We start from the raw sequence: 27,171 nt of genomic DNA on the forward strand, positions 1-27,171 counted from the left end.
GGCCAACCTGTGACCAAGTTCATATCAGTGCACACTTCACGGTACAGCGTAACAAATTATTGGAATAGAAACGGCACTATGGTTTTATGCAGTTCAGGAAATGATTTCCTTTACTTAAGTACCTGGTCTTAGACAACTGTATAAAGCTAAATTCTGAAGAAAGTTGTTGCTTTTTAGCGACAATGAGATGCTTTGTTCAACTTCGAACTGGTGATAATAATCAAATAGACAAAATAGACAAAAAGACGTTGTCTGTGTAATAATAAAGTACTATTTTGCCTCTACCCCACGGCCCAAAGCCGTGGCACTATTCAACATGTGGGTGTGGGCCATTCGCATTATTAATGAATACGTCCAAATGGATATGGTGTCCTAAAATGTTTAAATAATTGTTGCCAAAATCAATTGCTTCGAGTTATACAGGACCATATATCGATAAAATCCTAGGGTACAAGCAGATATAAGCCATGAGATAAACTGATGAATGTTTGCCAAAATCTGTATCACTTGGAAGGCACGTGCCCTGTACCAGAGTCGCATTTCACATCAAAACATAACGCATTAAAACCGAATTCTTGGCGTCCTTAACGCGGAATATGACTTGAGAATAGTTTTTAACCACACCGAAATAATGCAAAAACGACGTTTCACTGCAGGTTTCCGATTTCGCTTCAGCCAAACTCAACTTGCTTATTTGCATTGACGCTTATACATGACCTACTTACACAATATTCAGTTTCAAGTCTCCTCATAGGCTAAAAATGCCATGGAAATACCAAGCTTACGCGTGACCCTTTACCGGGTGATGTAAAACTGTTTCTAAGAACCTACTATAGTAAAATTGGTTTTCTTTGTTTCCATGAATGCTTTGCAAAGCAAAGTATCACGATGTGTGCTCATCTGCATGTCGAACGTGCAATTTTGTTTCACCGATTTTTTTCTTTGCTAACATTTTTCATCAAAGCTCAAAATCGCTCCATAACAACTAAGCATACACTTTGTGAAATGATATTCACACGACCAGATTAGAAGTAAAAAAAACTGTACCGTAAATTTGGCAAATGACTTGAAGAAGCGTAACAAGGGTTCTACCATGGACTTAACGTCCATTATTATACCCACGCCATGCTGCTGTCAAATAATAGATCGATCAATAAGTCGAACCCCGTAGTCGCTGTACGAAATGTTATGCTGGTTAAAGTGCCCATGACATGCCCAAACAGCCTCGCATCGGTGTCGCGGCGTCACATGATACGCGAACGGCTGATCGCCGCGCCGATCGAGTAAATCATGGTCCATTTTAAACTGACAAAAAACAATAGAAATTTTCTGCATGTTCACACCTTTACAGAAGTATTTATTCAGGGCAGCTTTAGCACTCGAATAATAATAGAACGGTACCGTAATGACCTTTCACCTTTTTGGTTGAGAGAGTAGAGAGGGACTGGTTTCATACAAACACTATCCTATTATCAGTTTGGTCCCTAACAACTTGGGCCCTGCAGCGAACTCGAAACTCCAATCCAAACCCCCACCCCCATGTCGCCTCGTCAAATCTTGTGATGTAAATGTATGATTAAAATAGCGAACATTCGACCTCTAAACTAAGGGAATACAGGAAAATGCGCTAAAAAATGTTACTGCTCAATTCAAAAATGCATGAACACAAACGATCAATTTAGGTTGTCGATTATCGGCCGAGGCCTACAGTGTGTACAATCTGGCGTCGTTCACATAAGTGAAGTTTTGAATGACCGCTATACTGTGCAGCGAAAAGTCCGTGAAGCGCCTCTGTTCACGAAACGAGATGGAGTGGAGTTCTTATCGCTATCAAGAGTGAATTTCCATCGCTGAGACGACCTGATCTAGAAAGATGGTCTTTGAATTCGTCAAAGTCGGAACTGTTTACTAACGTTTTTTATTCATGAACATGGCCTTTTCCGAGTAAATACTGAAAATATTTGTAACAATCATATAGTAGATTTGATTTTCTGTAACAACACAAACATTAAAGCCACATGTGTAGATCCAATTGTATCTTCTGTACGCAAGCCATCCTTTGTGAACTTTCCATCGACTCTCCTGCAAAGAAACTATTCACACCCGGCCGTGTGGTATACAAAAATTATCACAAGGCCGATTTCATTCATATGAAAGGCTTATTTCCTCATTGTCATGGTCAATGTTAGATAACTGCTCCACACTTGACGAGCCAGTTGACCTCTTTTTACGATTTGTTGCTTTCCATCATTGATGATTTCGCTCCAAAGCTGAACACCTGCAAACGTTAATTTCCACTTTGATTCGATGCTGACGTTATTTTCATCTTAAAAGAAAAAGACGCGGTTTACAGAAAATTCAAAAGATACCAGGCTACTCATCGTGAATTTTCTGCTGATGTGCAGCATGCTAATTAGGTGATCTCTGATTGGTCCATTGTCACTATTCACAGCGACTTAGGGAGTCTATTTGTGTTTTTTTAATTATATTGGTAAAATTCAGCTACCCAATTGGATAACAGCTTCTTCGATGCTGCACATTAGCCCTGGATTTTCAGTTACAAATTATAGACCCTTTTTTCGCCTTCCACTAATAAGTAAATTGTTCGAAAAGATTATGAATCTAAAACTTTATGGTCATGTTAAAGGCATGGTTCAAGCGTCTGATTGTCTTGCCAGGAAATTTACTTACTAGATTACAATTTCAATGGAAAGCAAAAGGGTATGACACCTTCATAATCCTTATACCGACTAGAACACACTCAATCCCTAGGATCGGGTCCCCTTCCTTTAAGCAAGGCCTGTGTGACTCCCACCATGGGTTCATGAAAAACAGATCAACACAAACTAACCTTGTTTGCCATTCCTATTTTATTGCCAGGGTATTAAAGGCATGGTTCAGGCGTCAGATTGTCTTGCCAGGAAATTTACTTACTAGATTCCAATTTCAATGGAAAAGAAAAGGCTATGGCACCTTCATAATCCTCTTACAGACTAGAACAAACTCGATCCCTTGAATCGATTCCTCCACCTTTAAATACTGTAACGCCCCTCCCTGTAGAGATTATATCTTGAAGCGTCCCTCACGTGGCCAAGGCGTGTAAAGGTTATTGACTCAGATCGTACGAGAAGCAGATAAGAGATAGTGTGATAATTATTGGTTAAGATTTCAATGAGAACAATCGAGAATGGGATATTCCATGGTGTGATCTTATTTAATCTTAAGAAACAATCAAAGACTGGCGGGAAAATTACCACGTGATAACTTTTGTAATTATGTAAGTTTGAAGATGTATTTAACTTTGTAGAGAGTTTAGACTAAGACTTGGGATCAGACCGTTGACAGTGAACGACACGGTCGCCATCTTGCAATAAAGTACGAGGTTGTGTTACAATCTACATCGTTGTGCTTCAGTTACTGAAAGCATTACGATCCAGACTGGTACCTCTCAACTCGTAATTCCCCTAACTACGAGCGCAACAATACTAGGGGCCAGGTTGATGCTTTTTATACGGATTTTAGCAAATCTTTTGATAAAGTCGGATATAAGCTTCTGATTTATAAATTGAAACTTTACGGTGTGAGTGGCACAGTTTTGAAGTGGTTTAACTCTTAGTTAACCAATAGATTTCAACGGGTTCTTGTGGATGGATGTTCGTCGTCATGGAGCCCGGTAACTTCTGGTGTTCCCCAGGGGTCACTACTAGGTCCCTTGCTCTTTGTGATTTCTATGAATGAGATGGATTCTGTGTGTAGACATTCTTTGTGCTCTATGTATACTGATGATGTCAAAATGTACAAAATAATTAATTCAAGAGATGACTGCATGTGTTACAAGAGGATATTACACGACTAAATGAGTGGTGTTTCACGTGGAAAAAAACTTTAAATAACACAAAATGTTCAATCATCTCGTTTACTAGAAAGAAAAACTCTATTACCTTTCACTACTCATTAAATAATACCCACCTAGGAAGAGTTGATAAAATTAATGATCTGAGGTAATCTTTTCTTGCGATTTGAGTTTTTCTGCGCGTGTGTCGTTTATTATTAGTAACGAGTTTCGCATGCTTAGTCTTATAAAGCGGAGTTGTAATACTTTTTCCAACATCAACTCCCTCAATTCACTGTACATAACTTATATAAGAAGTATTTTAGAATATGCATCAGTAGTGTGGTCACCTTGGCAAAAACAACAACAGGACAAAATAGAGAAAAATGCAATTGAAATTTATCTAATTCCTGTTTCAAAACAAAACATTCTTACAACCGTAATAATTATGAAGAATTGTGCCAGAGTTTTAGCCTTTCCCCTCTTTATCATCGGAGGCAATTTTAGATACTTTATTTTTATACAAATGTATCAATAACATGTATGATTGTCCCCAAATTATTTGTCGTATTAATTTTAATGTTCCCCACAGAACTACAAGAACTGTTTGTAGCCAGTAAACTCAATGTTTTTAAATACTCAGCTCTTCAAAGATGTTTGGCTACTTTAAATGAATTGTACATTTCCCATCCTGCCATTGGTATCAGTTCATCTTATCGAAGTTTCAGACGCCTTGTCAGAATGCCAGTCTCAACAGTGTATATGTTTTTAATGGTTTTGTACATTTTGTTGTCCGCGTGTTGCTTATCGTTTTCGTTTTATTGTACTTTATGCATTTTTTAATTTACATTTTGTGGAGCCTGTAGATGGGACTTGTTCCTGTTGGTCTCCCTTGAAATAGATAAATAAATAAATAAATAAATAAATAAATAAATAAATAAATAAATAAATAAATAAATAAATAAATAAATAAGTGGTTTGGAGGTCTAAACTCTCATTGCAATCGGCTTGTTTTGTTGTTGCAATAATCTCGCCTTTAAGTGGGATAAGGTATCATTTCGTTACTCGGTCTGTAGCCAAGACAATACGTTATAACATGTCACTTGCAAGTTATCAAGAGTTGGTCACGAATTAGAATGCGCATCGGAGACAGAATTAATCCTAAACTTTTACAATACTGTTTTGGTCTACCACTTGTGAAGAATCATTTTGACGCTCATGTATGGAGTCAATACAGTTTTCACGCTCGTATTAAATTTTGAAATTCAATAGTTGTTTTACCCTTCATTGCGAAAATATAGCATAGGAGAAAAACTGGCAACGTTTAGCTTCTCGGAAGGCTGTATCTTATTGGTTGATCATAATTATTGGCAACAACTCAAGATTTTTGGAACTACTATTGTTCTCTACCAACTTGGCAGTAACACGATTCGGTGACGAGTTGATGACCATTATGGTTAAAGGTACTCCATTTCGATGACTTAGTCACAACTTGTCATCTACGTGGATTTTCACATAACCCATAGAGGGCATCCGTCTGCAACCGTATCCAGGGGTATATTGCACCATTGAGAGAAGGCATAACCTCTGAACAAGTAGTACGAGCTGCTGTTAAACAGGTTTGTGTAGTAGTGCAACTATCGACTCCCTTTCATCAATATTCAAGAAGTGGTATAGCCACAGGATGACGATATAAAACGTAATTGAGTACATATAGAAATAACGTTAAATGATACGATCTGAAAGGAGGGAGTTTTATTTATTTATTTATTCATTTTGGCCTACTTATTTATTATTTATTTTTGTTTATTTATTTATTTACAATGAAGGATTGCTTATTACAATCACAAGTCGGGTCAAATGACCCGATAAGGCTTTAATCGTCAAAGCGGTCCTCTAAACAATAAGAGAAATAATATAAAAGTAAATTGTACAAATTTGTATGATCTATAAATATTACAACTGTGACGTTTACAATTACACTTAAGCGTCAATAACAGTTTTCAAATGGCTTTTAAAAGATTGAGATTAGGGCTACGTTTTATAATGTCCGGTAACGTTCTCTGCCAACTTGCAGTACGAAACTTCCAAAGACGCAAGTCCAATGCTAAGGCTGCACGCGTGTTATAATCACGAACATTTCTAAGTGGAAGTAGAGCTACGTTCATGGAACATTTGTCTGTTCAAAGGCAGGTAAAGTAAAGTATATCTTGCTTGACAGCTTGAAATTTGCTAGCACTTTCCTCAATCAAAATTTCCAACCATTCTCTTTCAAGATCTAGAATAAAAAACCAGGGGTCATCGTACAAATTTTGGTACCGGAGAAAAAAACAACCAAATCTTTGCTGTATTTGAAATTCAAAATGGCCGAAATTCCTGTGTTATCTGTCTTGGGGAAATAAAATTTATGAAATTCACAAAACTAAGTTAGTGAAAAGTTTATTCACTCCATCAAAATGAGTTAAATCCAGGTGGTAGACCAAAACAATATTGTAAAATCTTGAGTGTCAGAGTATCTGTTTTCGAGGAGCATTCAAACTTAAAAGGCCTGAGAGGCATCAGTACGACGTTCGCCTGCAAGCATGAATAAGGGAGCTAGGAGTACTGTCAGTCTTGAATATTTTCAAAGGCAGGGAGACAAAACTAGTACAGGAAGACATTATGATCAATTGAACTCGTGTATCCTTTATTGTGCCACCAAAGCTTAAATTTACATAAAAATGCCAACATCGAATACTGAAGTAAAAACGTTGAGAAAGTGAGTCTTTATTAGAAAAAAATTAACTTCTGAATTTTAACGTCTTTAACGACTCTCATGTAATTTCATTACCGTTCATGAGTATTTAAGCCTCCTTATACATACTGAATTCCTCTTCAAGTGATAATTCTATGTGATAAAGCGATGAAGTGTTTTATCAGATAGTTGTGTTTGCATACATAGTGTAGAGTGGTGTAAATTTGGTTACGTAAGCAGGTTGATATAAAATGTTATTAATATAAGATTTTATAAATGTTTATTAATATTTATACAAATGCTTAAAACACAACCAAACGAACGATCGCTTCTATATAAATATTCCATACACTGCCTCAGATCATACAACTTGTGATGAATGTCAAGACATATTTAACCCTGACTTATAAAAGAAGTGCATTGACAAAGACTTATTGACTTACTCTCTTAAAGGGATAAAGTTGTCTTTTTGCTGATTTTCATATCAAGAAAGCATGGAATACTTGCATTATGTCACTGTTTACAAGATGACGGTAACACATAACTGCAAAAGTGTCTAAAATCAACCCGTTGCTGAATGTACAACGAATGATTTCGTTTATGAAATGTACACAAAATGGATTTTTCTTTTTACTATCCTACGAAAATTAAAAAAAATATTCTACACTGTTAGGGATAGCTGCTATCCTTACGTATATGAAAGGCACCGCTGCTTAAGATTCAATCAGAAAACCTCGCAAAGGTCCAAACTGTATGTAACAATGTATGTTTAGCCATGCATGGTGTACGCTTCGATTTTCGAACTTCATAGATGGAGCAGATCGGTGAGTTTTTAGCATAATGTTTAATATTGTTTAGCTGCAAGAGCAGTTAAGGTTGTTCAAAGTTACCAGTATTTCAACACGTTTCAGGAAGTAATACAACACAAATTACTTTTATAATCAAGCAAAATTTTCGAAACAAGTCATTGACAATGACATAGTCCCCCCCATTGTAATTGGGAATTTGTCACTGGAAGTGACTAAAAATGGAAGCCGATGTGATGCACATGAAACAAGGAATGCGGGTACTAAAGCCCTGTCTGAGACTGATGCCCTTACTGGATTGGATTGTAAACAAGTAGTGGCATAGGGTTATGTCCTTTTACCAAGTTTGACAGAATTCGGTATGTCATGCCCTGGCTTTTCAAATGTCAAAATTCAAATTATATGCAAGAAACTGGTCCAGGCTTGTCTGAGTAATGGCTCTCGACATAAAAAAGTCAGAACGCCAGATGTGAACAAAAAATGTCCTCATGTTCACTACAGAAGAGACTTCCTATAATTAGCTATTGATACTGCTAAAATTGAAACGTCTTTCTTGACTGGTAAATCTTTGTATAATCAACATCTGCAGCAAGTGTCATCAGATTTAGTGCAGTCATTCAGAATATAGATCTCTCATTACAAACACTGTTTCTCTATTCAGTCAATCTGGGCTGCTACCCTAATCACAAAGGTCATTAAATAAGTCAACCAATAATTTACCAACAGGATGTCAGTTTTCAGTTTTACACTACTGGAAGATCAATATCTGTACCATGTTTCATATAATTTGATACTGGAATTCTGGACGTATCACACTTACATAGTAAGGAAAAGTCATTCAATATGCAAATAAGAAATTAATTAACATGATACTGATAAACGTCCTTATACACAGTTAAAGCAAGATGAGCTCAACATCTATACCAAGTTTCAACAAATCTGAAGTATTACTTGACGTATCAACCTAATTATGACTATTCATTAAATTTGCAAATACGCAATTAATTGACATGATATGATTAATGTCTTTGCATGCTACTACCACACTTTGAGAGCAACATCTGTACCGAGTTTCATGAAATTTGGTGCAATATTTCTGGACATAGCACACTAATTAGGAAAGTTCATTAAATTCATAAATTAGCAATTAATTGACAAGATACTGCTGAATGTCTTTGTTCGCTAATACAACACTTTGAGATCAACATCTAAACCAAGTTTCTTCAAATTTGCAGTCGTATTACTAGACATATTTCCTTCATAAAAATATGCAAATTAGCAATTAAATGACATGATCCTGCAAGTTGTCTGTGCATACCGTTATAGCTCTGGTATATCAGCATCTGTACCATATTTCATCAAATTTGAGTGGGTATTTCTTGACATAGCACCCTAATTACAAAAATTCATCAATATGCAAATTAGCTGTTAATTGACATGATCCTGCCAGATGCCTTTGCACAAAGCTTCAGCTCTTGTACGTATACATCTGTAAGAAGTTTCATTAAATTTGAGTCAGCATTTATCGAAATATTAGTTGAATTACGAAAATCCATAATTTATGCAAATTAGCAAATTTGAAGATCACAAACACAATACTGACAAATGTCCGTATGTGCTGTTAGAGCTGTGTGAGACCAACATGTGTACAAAATTTCATCAAACTTGGTGCAGTCTCTTAAGAAACAGAGCTCGTTTTCAAAAATCACTATTTATGCAAATAAGCGCTAATTATTGGTGCCACACTCCAAAACAATTGACTTGCATATGTATGCCAGAGTGCATCGTCCTTGTACCTAGTTTGAAAGGAATTGCTCAGACATGTCCGAGATATCTGCATGGACGGACGGACGGACCGACGGACGGACGGACAGAACCCAAACCATAAGTTCCCCTGGACTTCGTCCGGGGGGACTAAAAAAAGTTACAACAAGAACGACTTTGCCCTTTAGGGGTGGATCATGTGATATCGGGGTTTTGGAAGATTTTCGGGCAAAAATCCCAGCAAATATCAATAAAAAACATGCAGCCAGGAATGTCTTGGCAAAAAAAGGTGGGATAGTGGGAAAAATATTACGTACAAGGATCAGGTACAAAAATAATGCTACCTCATGAATCTCCCGAACCCCAGAATATCAAACGGTCCATCCCTTAAATTTGCGGCAGAGTCAGTGATATTTTGAACTACGTATTAATAAAATTCTGTCATTTGCTTTTGAGCTACAAAATTAGAGGATTGCAGAGGATTGTATCTACAATAAAAAAATTAAAAATCGCACCAATTTCATCCTCATTAACCATGTATTGCCATATTTCAAAGTCACCAGGAGGATTTCGCCAAAAAATTGAAATAACCTGTATCGAAATACACAATTGCATATTTCGTCACAGATGTAACAAATCTGACTGACACTAATAACCTTAAGTAATTGTTAAGAAAATTTCGAAGCAAACTGACAAGCGGGATTCTGGGAAGGATATTCTTTTTTTGGGGAAAAAAAGAATATTACTGTTAGCCACAAATTGAACAAATTTCACTAACATCATCCCTCGGAACCTACATAAAAAGTTTCCACACATTCGGAAGATGAACGCGTACGATTTCCGACAAAAAGTCCAAAAAAGCCTACCCGATGAGCTCCGTGTCTCTGACGAAGCTAAAATAAGTACAAAATGAGGCGAATTTACAAAACCAGTCATGGTTTGGTACAAATGAACTGACATGCCTAGGCTGACGCAAACACATTATCCTTATGCCAAGTTTGAATGAAATCGGTCAAGGACACACGAGTACCTTTTGCATTGGATGGACGGGTCTGGATATGACACAATCTGCAAGACTGGCTTTGCGGGGGTATCAAATTTCAGTCACCTGCATAATTTAAGCACCAGGAACAACACATGACAGATATTTAAGCTTGGCCACTTTCCGTAAGTTAAAGGCCCGATAGCTTTATCTTTTAGCATTATTTTTTAGTGATTTTACTTCCAAACTAAAACAAGTTCATGGGAATGTACTCATTTAGGGGTGTTTATACAGGTAGAATAAACTGTCCACTGGGCAACATGTGCAATTTTGAGCAAGATAAATATAAATGTTTGCCAAAACATAAAATGGCGCCCTCATGCAGACAAAGCAAAAACACAGTGGGCAGTGCATATATGCATTGGAATCTTCACAGAAACAACAGAGTAGTCCATCATAATGCATAGTGCTGAATGTTTCCACTTAGACACCATATGCTATGTTTTCATTGTAATATAACCAATTTTAAAAAAATGGCGGGAAATCAAAATAACGGTTAAAATTTAAATTTACTCGTCCAATTTTCCAGTGGTAAAAGACTATATCCTTTAAATCTGTAGAATTTAAAGAAAACCAGAGAAAATAGAAAGCCTTTTTCAGGTCGACAATTTCAAGAGTTACAGCTACAGGGGCTTTAACTTTTAACAAAACATAATTGTCAACTTTCACCAAGACAAGACAGTGAAATGTAGTACTAGTACATTTACTCTACAAGTGCGAGAATAAGTCCATACAAACAGAATATTAGCAAAGTGAAGGGCCGAACATGTGTCCCCGACGCGCATTCTAACTTGACGACCTCATGTCCTGATGTCTGGTAAAGATAGTCCAGCAAGAAAACTGATATCATATTATTATCGGGGAAATCAGAGTCCAGACTTAAAATTCCTCCAGACTTGGCCAATCTGTAGTGGATCATTTTCAAAGCCTTGGGAACTTTCTCCACATCTCGGAACTTGCGGTAGTTTCCATATGTAAGGTGTTTATCTGAAATACGTCAAAATTTGGATGTGAGTGTCGTATGATTAAAGGGCCTCGGTAAAATTACAACTTTCGGAGAAACACACACACACACTAATACATGTCTACCACATATATTGGGCAATTAATTACATATATATATATATATATATATATATATATATATATATATATATATATATATATATATATATATATATATAATGATATTTTGAATGGTTTGACCTTAGATTTCAATACATTTCAAGTACTAGACATAATTTGATAATCTGTGCTAGCATATGCCTCGCTTCGGAAAGTTTGGACATTATTTAAATAGTATTTTTTTTTTCACGTATCTAACAATTCATTGTCCGAGGATTAAAATATTGCATGAAACTTAAGAGGCGGATATTGTTACGTTTACTCGTCAAACAGACACATCCCATGCATAGTTGAATGGATTAAAACGGATTACAAAGTAGTTGAGATAATGTAAGAGAAGATTGGTCGCTTCTGAGTCAGATTTGGGTAAGGTATTGATAGTTGTATTGAGATACCTAGAGAGTCATTGTTTAATAAGGCAAACATCATTACACGTAACGATATGTCGCAAAGAAATCACGATCAAGAAATAAGTAATAAAGTTAATTTACATTTTTACAGTCGGCGTCATATTCAAGCAGTAATGTTAAAGCAGAATGTTATTTGGATCGAACAAACTTAAGATTTTATGATCAAAATGTACCTTTTGGCGGGAATGTAGTCCTGGGTTGTATCAGTCGCAATTTCCTCTTCGTAACAACGTCAGAAACCACTTTGTTGACACCGGGCGGAAGAATATAGCGAGCTTGGAGACCAATGTCAGACAATCTCCTCTCGGCGCTGACGATTGACAGTCTTATGGCATTTGAGTACTGTAATTCCCAGTGATCAGAGGACATCGGTCCGTCACATCGAATTCCAATTTCATACTTTGTACTCCACTCTTTAACTAGATCCGGGTGTTCTTCTGCAAAGTCGCCGTAGACAAACAAGGTCAAGGGCACATCAATGGGGTATGCTTCTATTGTAGTGATTAGGTTTCGCGCTCTTTTAGCATTCATTCCGACTTCTATGACAACTGATACGGTGGTTATATCATCACCTCTCCCACAACTGTCCAGCGTCTGTCGTTCTGAACCTGGAGTGTCAGCTAGAATCTATTAAAACACAAAAGGCAGGGCGTAGGACTTAATCTACTGTAGATTAAAATGCAATAACTGTAAATTCTCAATGTATTACTTTAATGGGCAGCACTACCTTCATATTTTTCAAGAGTTGGAAACTGAGGTCTTATTATCGTTTTTGTACTATCTGACAGAGGTGTGTTTTTAATGGCTGCTTGTAATTTCCCTTAACTAGTGAGAGTAATGTAGCATTCCCATAACATGGCTGTCAATAGAAAGTTCGTAAAAGTTGTAAAGATATCCGTGTCCATATATATATATATATATATATATATATATATATATATATATATATATATATATATATATATATATAATATATATATATAAAACACTGGTATTCATTCATTAATAATGCTCTGAAGTTTATCGTTGTCGGAAGCTGCTCTGTGGTAACGACGTGCTTATGGTGGCGCTGTTTACACAGCGGTTTGAATTTAATAATGACTGATGTTTTGAAAGTCGATGTGTCAGGACCTTACAGGCATGCACAACCACTGCCGCAGGTTGAATCACTAAAGAAGGTTAGCCATGTTGATATGCAGCGCGGTTAGCAGGCCAACAAATGAAATACGATGAAATCCAACCAAATGGCAACATCTATTGAGATTAATGCATATAATGCATGCATGTAATGCATACATAAATCTCTAAATCTGCATTCATTATTTAAGCAATAAAGCACACCCAGCGATGGTATACCACGAGATTTTGACCAGTTCACGACATATATGCACGAGCGATAGCGATTGCATATATGAAGTGAACTGGTCAAAATCGAGTGGTATACCGTCGCTGGGTGTGATTTATTGCTATTATATCATAACAGTATATTGAAATTCTGGCGTGGAACGTCAAAAACGGACTTTTACTCAAGCTGAGAGCTCGCGCGCATGCCTGCCATGGTATATCGCCAATATACCATGGTTGTTATCGCGTCTCGACCAATCAGATCGCAGCATTACCGCCATCAATATACTGGTATGATATAATTTTCGATATAGGCTGGTATTGCCTAACACTGGCATAATAGTACAGCCAAACTGTTCGTATACTTTCAATTTGAGAACTATGTTGATATGATGCAATACTTCGAAAGGCAAGAACGTCAACTTCTTACTGTTGGTGAGTTAACTTCGTCAAAGTCTTCGAAAGTTTTTGTCTCTGCTGCCCACGTGATAATATTTGTTAGTTCCTTCTCTACTGCATCAGTGATTCTTTTCTTTTCTTCTTCTGTTTCGCCTGTTGGTTGCTTCGGGTGATATTCCCCATAAAACCTTGAAGAAGACGAAGATGTGAACATAATAACATCATCGAAAGAAATTGTAGTAGTAGTAGTAGTAGTAGTAGTAGTAGTAGTAGTAGTAGTAGTAGTAGTAGTAGTAGAAGAAGTAGTAGATGTAGTAGGTGTTGTTGTTGTTGTTGTTGTTTGTTGTTGTTGTTGTTGTTGTTGTTGTTGTTGTAGTAACAACCAGTCAATATAAATGACACAGTCTCCACTTGTAATTTATGTGAGTTGATCCAATGTCATTGAATAGAAGTCACAATAATGCACAAAGTACAAAGTGCGATATAAAAGAACATATATATAGTCATAGTTATACGCCATAGCACCTTGTCTTTGAGTCAAGTTTAAATGAAATTTGTCGTGCTAAGTCTGAGTTATGGCTTCAGCCTAAAAAATTAAAACGAAGTGTTCTTCAGGCAGCTATATTGGATAATATCACATGAAACAATTGACATGCATTTGTACTTCATGGTATCACGCCCTTATGCCAAGTCAAAATGACCGCAAGACAAGATGGCCATATTTGATCACATCGAAAACCAACTTGATGTGCATAGGGTATGTCTTCGAATAAGGGTAGAGTAAAAATCGAGATCTGGAACATTAAGACACTGCCATATTGTAAAAAAGATGTAAAGTAATGCTAACAACCGACAACTTGTGTCTGTTAAGTTATTGAAAGCATAAGTATCGAGACTGATAACTCAGCTTGCATTTCCAAACTTACAAGCGTAAGATATGATCTGTCTTCACATGTCTGGGCACTGCTTGAGACCGATAGAAATTAAGAAAAGATTGGATCATGGCATGCATACTCGATTGTATCAAGAAACGTGCAGATGTATGTCACAGTACTATGTTCTAATGCGGAGTTTGAATGAAATCGGTCCCAGAAATTGCCTTGGAACAGCAATATGGCCGCCAGATTGCCATTTTGAGTTGTATCGCGAGATAGATTGCCGTGCGCCTGACTACGTCCTTTTGCCAAGTTTGATTGAAATCGGTCAAGTAATGTCAGAATACTGACTCCATACTTAATTATACACAATATATATTTTCGGCAACAAAGCCAGTGTGACGACCACGTCATGAAATCCTTGTATTTTCACTGATGGGAACAAACAAGTTAAATGATAAAAGCCTTACCAGTTCTCTGAATTATACTGTGTATTATCACTTCATCTAAGTTTCAAATTTTGGAATTTTCTATATCAAGATGAAAAGTCATATAGATGAAGGATTGTTTTATGGCCTATAATGAATTTACCCACATTTCTTCTATTGCTGTTTGCTGAAAACATACACCTGTTAAATATGCTATCATTTGTTTGTTTAGTCCATGCTATTTTGCTTTAAAAAATCTAAGTTGCACAATTACGATCAACCGATATTGCACATGAATATGAAAGATTCTGATGATGCTACACTACATTGGTAATATCTTGACACGTTGCAATTGGTGAACACAATATTCAAATAAATATCTCGAACGTCCATAAGACAAAGTAGCATATATTAACACGTGTTGTAACGGAAAAATGAATCAACTGCCATGTGTCCGGTGCAGGGATTGGTTAAAACAGGTCAAAACCGGTTCAAACCAGTCAGCTTTTCAAGGAGTATCAAAACGTAGGATTTTCCTTTTACTATACGTTGTAAATGAAAACACGTACAGTGGACGAAGATTTTTGTGAAGCATGAGCTAAAATGACTCCGCTAAGACAATATTCCTGACCTTGAAGGTATTACCAAGGTATTATCGACCAAAATGTTTGCACTGACTCGTCGGAAAGGCAACCGGAAAATGCACAGAAAGTTACAAATTCTGCCTAATCATAATTTAAACAGGCCAATATCCTGGACCTAACTCATATCTACAAAGTTTTAGATTATTAGCATTCACAGCATCATTATCGAATCCAAATAAACCTGAAAAGAAAAATTATTAGCTTTAAAAAACAATGTTACTGCATAAAAGCGTTGCAGTATCCACAATTAGTCAACAAATATCATTATTTTTAGTGTCATGCCATGTACATTTGACATATCTTACAAAGTTTCATCAAATAACTACATTTAATCACAGAGAAACATAGACAGAGTCGCAACGGGTATTGTTTAAGGCGTTGTTTAAGCGGTTACGTAACCCATCCATGTTCGCCTCGCCTCAGGTTGCTCTCGCCTCTCTTTTCCGAAGAGTGCCGACCATGTATCCTTCGGTAATTTTCGGATTTTCGCATATTGTTAAGCGAAAGTATGTTCGGCAAAGTTTGTGTTGTTGTTGTCGTGTGGTGCTGAGCGGAATTGACGTGCATGCGAAAAAGGGAGTGTTTTGAGCTTCAGGAAAGTGAGTTTTACCGTTTTAAAAATTCCTCTCATATTTTTATGAATATATAATGAGTGCGCTTGAACCAAATTTGAAAGTCTTTTATCGATACTGTCTGGTTTTACTCAATGGTTTACGGTCAGTCATAACGTGTTTTACACGTGCGTCAAGGAAGGACATGTATATGAAACTGCTGACGTGTTATGTTTTGATTGGCGTGAAGCAGTGTTTCTGGCCTGAGAGCTCACAAAGTAACTATGGTTGCTACGCGACTGGCAGTACGATGCCATTTCGTCGTATTTTTCGCATAATCTCGTGTAATTATCAACCACAAACAAAGTCTCCAAAAAGTTTAACACCTTTGAAGCTCATTTTAATATATAAAGACAATAGTCTACCGAGACGACCATGGAACAAAAGGCATGCAGCGTTTCTAGTCTGTCTATACTATTTGTCTGTGATTTAATCAGCTAAAACCAAGAAAGCAAATTTTGCTAGAAATCTGGAGTACCGTTGAAATGGCAATGTTTGCTGTAAACGAGAGAGAGAGAGAGAGAGAGAGAGAGAGAGAGAGAGAGAGAGAGTATGTTTGAAAAGTATGGGGAAAGGGACCGGCTAGAGCGAGGCAAAAGATACTGCCAATTGATACTGCAATACTTACTTGTCAATCCATTCAAATGTACCATCTTGTAACATTTTCCTCAAGATCCCATACTCTGCGCCCTCTACGTCCAATTTAAAGATGACATAGTCTTCTTTGTTGACATTTCGTTGTATCCACTGTGATAGGTCAACGGTAGGGATGACATCATGCCGAGACAATTTCCTCTTGCCGCCATCTTGTTTATCAACGCCTTCTTTTCTACTGACAAATAGGCTTCCACCTCCCCACTGCATATCCTGTCCGTTGTTTACTTTCCCTGGAAACCACACTCCCTCGTTAAAAGCAGTCATATTACCTGCCATGAAATAAACAGTAAATTCATTTAAAGGCACGAAGAGGTAATCTTTTACCAAAAGAAAACGTGTTGTTAGATTTACTTTAGTTTTCTATCACGAGATGAGCTAATGTGATTCTGAAGATGCTAGGGGTTATTGTCAATTTCAGAAAAGGGTGCGCCCTTCATACCAAATGTTCTTGCCTCGTAAACTTCGTATTTGTATGATAGGTGTGGATACACTTCCTTTATATTGTAATACTTTATTTACTCAGTTTTTGATATGATGTGTAAGATGTCAATTTCTCTACAATATTGTATCCTAGATAGAAGGTTTAAATCTGACCAATCCTCTCTTTGGTCCTACTTGGCAAAAATCTTTAAAATTAATACAATATATGTTTTGTTTTCACTTCGAATGAAATTTCACTGATTTAGTAAGCCTTAAAAATTGTCATATGTGTAAGTAACAAGTACTAAAAGACGAAATTGAAACTATTTTATTTTTCTATATGCTCTTGGATTGCCGAAATCTAGTTGCGATTGAAATACAGGTCTTCATGATTTCGAGAATTGGTAATAATCCTAGTGCCAACACCTCAGTATATCATATCTGTATCCTTGTAACAAAGTAAATAAGTCTCTGCACTCAGAATAGCGCTACATTATAAAATTTAACTATACTTAAAGCGCAGTGGTCGTCGCGCTGCGCATGCTCCTGAGGGGTCCCCCCCCCCCCCCCCCCCCCCCTGTTGTCAACATATCCAAGAATGCCGCACTATACGTTACGGGTTGATAATAATGTTTGCGATATTGCCGCTTGTTAAAATGGCGGCTGATCTGTCACAAGCATACCAACTTACCAAATCTAGTAATTACACGCTGGATTGAGATCACATTTGATCATGATTTTCTTGAATCAGTTGAATGGGGCTCGGATGTATTGTTATCGCTAGAGCCATAGAGCTAAACACTTACCTGTACGCGTGTACATGTATATGCAAACAGACTATCAATGACCGGGCTGTAGTCTACGACATCGCTAGCAAGAACGAGAGCTTTCATTTCAAGAGGCCCAACAGGAGTACAATTGACAAAAACGCAAGTTACAGAAATCTACAGCTGTCAGAGCAATGCCCGCGGCAGCAAAAAGCATATGTTCCGTGGTCTACATGAACGTCCGTGTCAAGAGAACCGGGTATACAGCGCGCTACACTCGGCTGTGGAGAATCCAACTCCATTACGAAGTTTACCCCGTTGGGGGATGCAAATGAGATTTCGAGCACAGGTATCAAGTCAAGCGAATGACCTTTCATAGTTCTTCTTGCTATGTGGGGGTTATCTCATTTGAAAGGGGATTCAGACCTACCCGGCAATCAGGAGGTACAACAACGAAGTTTCCGTAGCACCGGTAGGCCAACACCTGCTACACTAGCTAGCCGTTGGATCTCTGCCATGACCATGCACAGGATCTCTCGCTCGTTTTGTCTATTGTTTCTTGTCATTTGACTATTTCTTGCCACGTATTACTAGAAGCAGCAAGAAATGGTGATCAACAGTGGGTCGTGGGCCAAGTCGTCGTGGGGCCAGTAGGTTGTGGGACAGGATTCCCCCGTGTACGTCAACGCGGTGACCGTCTCCCTTATCGAAGCAACAACATCTCCCGTGCCCTGCTCTGGCTTGCCGATCACGCTCTTGAGTGTATTTTTTGTGTTAGACGTTGTGCTTGTTGCTAGTCTACATATATATACAATGTTGATCATTTTAGTGATGTATTTTTACTGTACTATACAGAGCATTGTGTACAACCAGCGTGACCGCGCGCGATCATACCCATTTGTTCACCGTGACTGCATGCACTAAACTCAGCGACATAGTGTGCCGAGTGTAGTGTCTCAATGTTCGTAGCCTTACATTAGTTTATAAATAGAAATACACCATAGAAGTTCGTTTCCAATCTTAATATTTTACTATTGCATGATGTTGAGTCTTACATAGGCGTTAACAAAGTGTGGGACCGCTCCCATCTTACTCAGATTGAAGTTCAGAAGACTATGTTTACAAAAATTCATGTTTATCAACAAAAAAATCGCGCACGCGCAGCGCGACGACCACTGCGCTTTAAATCGCCAATTGACCTTCAAGATTAATACAGGAATGATGCTTTTGAAAATGTGGTTCGACATCCATGTGTTACACATAGCTGTGACGTACCAGTTCACTAAATAGTTTTTGTCATAAAAGGGTGAAGTTCAATGACAAGTATCGAAGTTTTGATTCGAGGCCAAAAGCACGCTAAGATTATAGGCTCTCTCACAGCCCCTCGTCGGCTTCGCCTTAGTCCATACTAGCGCCCTTAGCTGTGGGTCTACAGCTGTGGTGTTTTCAGACGGGATTCCTGTCTTTTACGGGCTGGTTTTGACTTTTACGATTTTAACCCCGCCACCACAGCTGTGGGATATTGAATAGACTAGCGTCCATGTTCCGCCGCAAGCACCCTTTGCGCAAGTTTGTTCGACGATATTTCGAAAAATTTTCCATCCAAATTACAATTTGCCAACACTCATCGACAGCTTGGTTATTAGGGACTCACCAAACCAGAAGTCCGCTCAAAATTCACCGAAATATCGCCTTTTTTCTAGGTTTGCCAGACATGACTACACGGAGACCGCCATTTTGCTGGCGTAAAACTGCTGGTCGAGGATCCCTGCAGCACGTCACTACAGTGACGTAGGCGGTGACCTATAAGCATTTCCTGCAGGATCTTCAGTAAATCTTCAATCGTGTAAACATAGTATGAATAAACGCAAGTCAACATCGTTTATTATAGCTCACTATGAATACCTATTATAAATTTCATAGCATTATTTCGGCAAATCGTTATTAACAGAATGCTTTTTGGATTGCATGTTTCGATAAGAAATGATCGAAATCGACACGACTTTAATGCACGCAGAGTTATATTCAAAGTACCTCCTCGAACTTCGTCAGTGGGGACTAATGTCAACGCATTATTTCGTCTCTAGACTTTAAATTTGGTTGATTTCGCTGGGACGTAGATAGCATAATTAACACCGGTGAAAATGCTAAGTAACCATTGATTTCATTGTTTAGCTTGCACATTTGTGAAATTTAATCCCATTAGACATGTGTACAGAAATCAGGCCAAGAACATCTGCGTATTAATCTGACAAATAAAGAGAAAGAATGAAAGCTTTGACAAAGAGGAGGAATCATGGGCCAGTGGCTAGAGCAGTGGACTCACGTTCAAAGGATGGCGAGTTCGAGCTCCGGCATGGCTGTGGTGTTGTATCCTTGAGCAAGGCACTTTATTCCTCATTGTTTCTCCCCACCCAGGAGTGATGGGTACCTGGTAGGACAGTGGTTGTAATGTGTGCGTTTAGCTCTGCTGCGCTTATTGGCTGCACATGTGAGCTGTTGTTTGCTCCCCAGGGAGTTGAGTGGTATCATATTAGGTCCAGTGACCAGGGGTAATAATAATCATAGGCGTAGGAACCGGGGGGGGGGGGGGGGGGCGGCCGCCCCCCCAATGCTGAAGTTGGGGGGGGGGCAAAGGTATACTTTTGCCCCCCCCCCCCCCCCCAACTTTTACAAATACACATTGACTACGGCTAGCTGTCCCAACTATTGCTGATGTAGGGAGTTAAACAACTGGAGTTAAGGCGCCGTAAAATAAATTCTTTGTTTGCCGTCCGCGTGCGGGTAGGTTTTTGGACGAAATCTGAAAAACAAACACAGATCGTATGATCGAAAATACGGCGGGATGTGCTCTCCTTTGTTCGCGATGTCGCAGTAATTTACTTTAATGTCGCAAAAACGCAAATGTCGTACGATCGTTTCCATACAAATCAGATTACCTATCTTAAAGGGGTACATCAACCGCTGTACGTAAAGTGTACATGTGCACCTCCTGTTGTAGTGGACTGCAGTGTACCGTAAGTGAAGATCAATCGACCGTTTCACAAGTTGATATCTCCCTCAAAGTTTTCAAATCGGCGGAAGTGCGTAAAATCTTTTTGGTCTCCGGCTCAGACTACAACTGAGCTGCAACAACGACCGCGCATGAAAAGATTTGTCCGAATTTCAGGCAGCGGTGTCTGAAGTCGCGCGTGCAGCTATATTTAGTAACAAACCTGACATCGCGATCAGCGCTATTGGAATTCGGCTAAAAAATAGTTGATACACAAAATTCAGAATAAATAGCCTTTAAAGTTACAGCTAATGGAGCATTTAACTCAACAGAAACAGTGATCAGGACTAGTATTTATTTGACACTTAAAAAGGAGGATTTGTACTCGAGGCTGTTATGATTTGTTCAGCTACCCACTCTTCTTACTGTAAAAATTGTAATTGTATGGAAGAGATAGTAGTTTCACCTTTTACCAAGATGTTTAACATTTGTTTTCTGAGTGACAACTATACATACTTTGTTATACTCAGTAAATTTTGCAGTTTTATATTTGGAATTTTCAGGTTTTGCAAGAACACCTTTTTGTTATAAGCTTAGCCCAACATGTTGAAATACATAGTGTACATTTGTCAAAACAGCTGTTACTACTCGTTTTTCTCCTATCATCTCATTACCTCATCTTGGCCTGCTTTTACTCATGGACTCGTCTTAGCTTGCTGAGAGGTGCTGGTAATCTTCGATTGACTACACGAGATGTTCAGAGTTCGTTGGTACTACATAGACTTTATTTCTCGGTAGACAAGCTTGACAGCTGCCATCGCCCAAGATACGCTTCTCCAATTGTCTGTCCTCCTGCCCTGTCTGTTGTATTTTTCTCTCTTGTCCTTTGTATTCCCTTTCCCGTATTATTTTAGAATGGGATTTTAAACGTTATGTTTAAGGCTTGGTTTTGATCATATGATAGATATGAATTAAAGATGGAAATATACGTCCAATCGTAAACATCAAATCAGATCTCGATCTTAAATGTACATGTCATAATTAATATACAAATGTCACTTAGACACGTTGCAAAATTGAAGCCATTGCGTAAACGGTGAAGTTCTTATGTTCCTTCATTAGGTGTTGATTCAAATATATTTCGTTTTCTTCAAAACTTCGTAAACATCGTCGTAATACGTAATTTGCATCTTTTACATTTGTCGCAAATATGCTTTTTATTCATAATTGAGAACTTGTTATTTTTAATAGTTTTACTCTTGTCTATGACTACCTAGTGCATAAACCTCCGTCAGAGACAAACTATAGATCTGCGTAACACAACCAGTTGATTACTATCACACTGTACATGTGGTACACTAGGGCCTATGTACTGGTATAGTGTTTATTGCCATTGTTTATTATGGAATTTTTGTTCAGACTCACAGTCACCTAACTCTAAGTATGCTTGTTGTACTTATACAAAGTTAAAGTTTATGCGATTGATCTATGTTGTGTGTTTGTTTTGTATTTTTTTTTGCTCGCTGGCTGGTAGGTTTTTCAAAAATCCAAGGACGGCAAACAAAGAATTTTCTTTACACGGCCTAATACATAAAAACACAAATATTGAGACATTGCCGTATGTGAAAGTAGTAGTGCTTTAATTACATTTTTTACTATTAAGATTGATTTTGGCCTGTTTTAATTATTTTAATTTATTCGTGTATGATTTAATATTTTAATTTATTCATATATGCAAATTTTAGATCGTAATTCATTCATCACCAGAATATAGGTTACCTTTGCCCCCCCCCCCAAGCGTGAATTGCTTCCTACGCCCCTGTAATAATTGTAAAGCGCCTTGATCGCATGTACTTGTGGACCCAATATTATTATTATTATTATTATTATAAAAGACAATTATGTCGTTTAATGGTGCTTTGTTCTTAGAAAACTGCATGCCAAGCAGCTCTGTCTTAACGTTCCGTAGATTACAATGTGTTGCAATTAACCAATCAACGAAAGAAGCCTTACCGTCCTTGTCAGCAACACCGACAGGGCAGTGGAGTGTGTGACCTTTGTCCTTATAATATGCAAAATATGGTCTCAGTCCTGCATCAATCTCAAATGAGTGAATGATATAATCTTTTGCATCCGGGTATGTTTCCCTGAAAAGATTGACTGTTGAAGCTACGTTGGCACCGCAGTCTAGTAATATTTTCCTTGGTCTTCATCCATAAGAGAGAGAGAGAGAGAGAGAGAGAGAGAGAGAGAGAGAGAGAGAGAGAGAGAGAGAGGTTATACGCATTGTTTATCAATAAAAATGTCACAATAATTTTCTGGTGGAATAAATACAACATGTCATTTCCATGCGAACGTCAGCGCTTAATATTATGCTTAAAGAATTTTTGTACATTTAATTTTACGCTGCAGTTAGCCTAGGATTGTCCTGAGGTTCCATTGTTTTGCCTTTTTAATTTCCTAAATATGGAAGCAGAACATAAGCCAGGATTACATCACTTCATATCAATCAAGGGTATTAGTTTTGTTGCCAGATTATTTCTTTCACCACAGGTTCCCATGCAACTATATTTTCAGTGTGAATTTAAATCCTTTCTTTAGTTCTGTAAATATTTATTGTAAATTTTGAGCAAAGACATACCGTACATCAGATCTTATGTAGATCATATTAATTGCCGTCAACAGTTTTAGGTAGAGTCTAACGGTTTGATACCATATTCAAGATTTGGAGTCTTTGTAAAACCCTTCTGCAAAATGTGTTTCTGAGAGTAGATTGTCAGTTTCGCATGCAATGTATTTATTCATGGTCAACATATCCTTACCCCGTTACTTTCTTTAATGGCTGTTTAACATTCGCTTCTTCTTCAAATCTGATGGAACAATGAGAAGAAAAAATTAACAATGATCATTTACTTCATTCATTAAAATGTCGTGCGCCGACCACTCCTTTCATGAGGGAGCTGACGGTAATCTTTAAAAAGCGAAATTGTACTATTGACTAGATATGTAATTCTGTGAAACTCACGTCACAATCCTCTACAGTGAGATATGGAATACTGGAAGACAGCTCATGGAGTTAGTTTAACTTTGTTTGGAAATATAAAGAATGTAGGAGGGCCCTGACTGTGCTGCAATTAAGGTGGCACGCCTCAAAATGAAAGACTTGCACTTTTGCTCGAACTTTCGTAAGGGAACTTTAGACTATATCTTTTCGAAATCAAGAATAAAAATCAGGGGGCCACCTTGCCTGGCCTATCCTAAATGCAAACACATGTACACACTATTTGTATTGATGATAGGTCTGGGTCATCTTCCATACCGACATGTATTGGTATTGAAGATAGGCATAGATCATCTTCAATACTGTGTTCTTAGTGTACTTGTATTGTGGATAGGCCTGGGTATCTTCCATAGTGTGTACATGTATTTGTATTGTGGATAGGCCTGGGTTATCTTCCATAGTGTGTACATGTATTTGTATTGTGGATAGGCCTGGGTTATCTTCCATAGTGTGTACATGTATTTGTATTGTGGATAGGCCTGGGTTATCTTCCATAGTGTGTACATGTATTTGTATTGTGGATAGGCCTGGGTTATCTTCCATAGTGTGTACATGTATTTGTATTGTGGATAGGCCTGGGTTATCTTCCATAGTGTGTACATGTATCTGTATTGTGGATAGGCCTGGGTTATCTTCCATAGGTGTACATGTATCTGTATTGTGGATAGGCCTGGGTTATCTTCCCTAGTGTGTACATGTATTTGTATTGTGGATAGGCCTGGGTCATCTTCCATAGTTTATACATATATTTGTATTGAGGATAGGCCTGGGTCATCTTCCATAGTTTATACATATATTTGTATTGAGGATAGGCCTGGGTCATCTTCCATAGTTTATACATATATTTGTATTGAGGATAGGCCTGGGTCATCTTCCATAGTGTGTACATGTATTTGTATTGTGGATAGGCCTGGGTTATCTTCCATAGTGTGTACATGTATTTGTATTGTGGATAGGCAGGGGTTATCTTCCATAGTGTGTACATGTATTTGTATTGTGGATAGGCCTGGGTTATCTTCCATAGTGTGTACATGTATTTGTATTGTGGATAGGCCTGGGTTATCTTCCATAGTGTGTACATGTATAGGTCATAATATTTGCATGAAGATAGGCCCGGAACGTCATACAGTTACTCCATGCATGCGCAAATGCGCTAACCGGCTTGTTCACCTCAGACATGCGCGAAAATGGCGTAGGATCGTATTACAGTCATTTTAGTTACAGCGTTTTACATAAAAATTAATATTAACGCGTTATTACGTGCTGAAATGACTATATTTTACTTAAAATTGTAGAACACGATGCATTACGTGTGTTGCAGTAAAGTGTTAAATGCTCAGCCAACTTCTTGTCTGTTCGAAAATCAGATGTCACGAAAAAAAATTATGGTGCTTCTATAATTTAAGCTGGAAAAAATCCCCAGGAGAGATTACCTGATTTGTTGCTGCATTACGCACGCCGTCTGTATAATTTCATCTAAGTATGACTGACGTACCTCGGGAATCCCATGATTCAAGTTAACGCACTCAGCGTTGTATGAAGTCTTCCAGATGTGGGACTTGGTTTGTTCTCAAATCGGTGTTCAGGTCGATTGGTCCAGGCTATACTCTTTTCATATTGGGTACCTAAGATCATTGCATATATCGTAAAGTGTCACAAAAATGCTTTAGATATATATCACCCACCTTTTGTGGATCTCAGCCTTTCTCCACTTCTCAAGACAGATGCGAGCATTGATGTTACCCTGGGACAGCATGGCGACGTGGTTGTCTCGCCCTTCGAGTTGAGCTAGCATGTACCCCATGACAAAGCTGGCAAAAAGTGCCAGAGCCAGGAATAAAACCTGTCTACGTCCCGTTATTGTAATATTGAAAGACATGGCGTCACTGAAAACAACAAGAAACAAAATGGTCAAAAAAGAAAACAAACACACAATTATGCCAACGTGAATGTGATTTTGTTTCAAGGTATATATAGACTCATCCATGCAAAACCATATTCACACCTACTATCAAGAAAGCTACGACAAAAGAAAATACCTGAATGCGTGCAAGATTCATTTTTGATTTTTTCACAGAAAAATTAAAAACTAAAACGTATATTGTGCATAAAACATGGTAAAATAAAATAAGAGGGACATTTTACCGGCCAATGTAAGAGTTGTATCCTTGCCTAAGGAGGCTTATCACAACATTTTTGTAAGTAATTACTCAAGTTGAAAAAAGGTGGGTTTTTTTAGCTTTCATATCCATTTTAATATTAAAATGCATTTCCACTATAACTTATTTGTCATTTTATAACTAAGTTTAATTCTAATGGCGATTTTGACTTCAGATTCCTTTCCCTATTTTATTTTCGTTTTCAAAGCTAAATTCATTTTATTTTTTTAAAATGTAATAATGCTCTTTCATATTTTCTTTTTGATTTGTATTCTGATTTATATTTTTTTTTAATTTATTTTGTTTGAAAAGTCATCTGTTTTAATTTAATTGAGATATTGCTGTTAATTTCAATTTTGACTTTCTAAAACTAAATTGATTTGTATTTAATTTTGACTTTTGTTCAGATCATAATTTTTATTTTCGATTTACTTTTTTCCAAAACTCATGATGTTACAGAGTTTATGCACTTTTAAGTCGATTCTGCATAACGGTCAATTATAGAGAAAAAAAACAAATAAATTCTGGTGTTAATAGTGTTAGCCATGGATATGAACCTTGGCCTCTACACGCCATCACCAAGGAGGGACACAAATGATGAGATGATAGTTGTATGTAAATAATCACTGGACAGATTGTATACAGGATGTGTCTTTACCAACACACGCACATGACTTAAGGTAGAACGCACCTCGGGGACAGACATTCAGACTCTCAAACTTTTACAATTATCTTCTGATATATACGGTGGCCCCTAGACGCCACATAGAATTTTCTTTCTGAGTGATATAAACTCTTAATTTTCTAGAAATTATTTTAAGTAATTATGAAATTTATTTCCCCAAAACAAACTTAAAATTTTGTTGGATGCAACTGTAATTATTAGGGGCAAAACTTTTTTTTTCACGGACGAAACTTTCTATATTTGACAGTACAAATTTAATTTTAGTGGACACAACTTCTTGTTACGAGAACAAAACTGATATTTGTAGACGCAACTCTAATTTTGGTATACACGACTTTTTAATTTTTGCGGGTACAACTTTAATATTCTTTGCCGGTTTTAATTCTTCAAAAAACAATCAACTTCTTTTCTTCTGA

At 37.5% G+C, this 27,171-nt stretch overlaps 1 protein-coding gene across 2 annotated transcripts in view; it reads right to left on the minus strand.

Annotated features, from left to right (window-relative positions):
- Nucleotides 1-6,497: 6,497 nt before the first annotated feature.
- The window catches only part of LOC139127559 (uncharacterized), a 46,008-nt gene continuing 25,334 nt past the window's right edge, over nt 6,498-27,171 (minus strand). Inside the window, exons 3-9 of one of the 2 annotated variants that reach the window (XM_070693462.1) lie at nt 25,597-25,797; nt 23,673-23,720; nt 22,864-23,057; nt 16,643-16,940; nt 13,488-13,644; nt 11,887-12,340; nt 6,498-11,165 (exon numbers count right to left, since the gene is read on the minus strand). In XM_070693462.1, the coding sequence (XP_070549563.1) occupies nt 10,882-11,165; nt 11,887-12,340; nt 13,488-13,644; nt 16,643-16,940; nt 22,864-23,057; nt 23,673-23,720; nt 25,597-25,790 (1,629 nt within the window). In that variant the 5' untranslated portion in view covers nt 25,791-25,797 and the 3' untranslated portion in view covers nt 6,498-10,881. The remainder of the gene's footprint in view (nt 11,166-11,886; nt 12,341-13,487; nt 13,645-16,642; nt 16,941-22,863; nt 23,058-23,672; nt 23,721-25,596; nt 25,798-27,171) is intronic. The other variant, XM_070693463.1, reaches the window with a different exon arrangement.

The sequence above is a fragment of the Ptychodera flava genome, unplaced genomic scaffold, assembly GCF_041260155.1.
Source record: "Ptychodera flava strain L36383 unplaced genomic scaffold, AS_Pfla_20210202 Scaffold_33__1_contigs__length_2856901_pilon, whole genome shotgun sequence".
NCBI lineage: Eukaryota > Metazoa > Hemichordata > Enteropneusta > Ptychoderidae > Ptychodera > Ptychodera flava.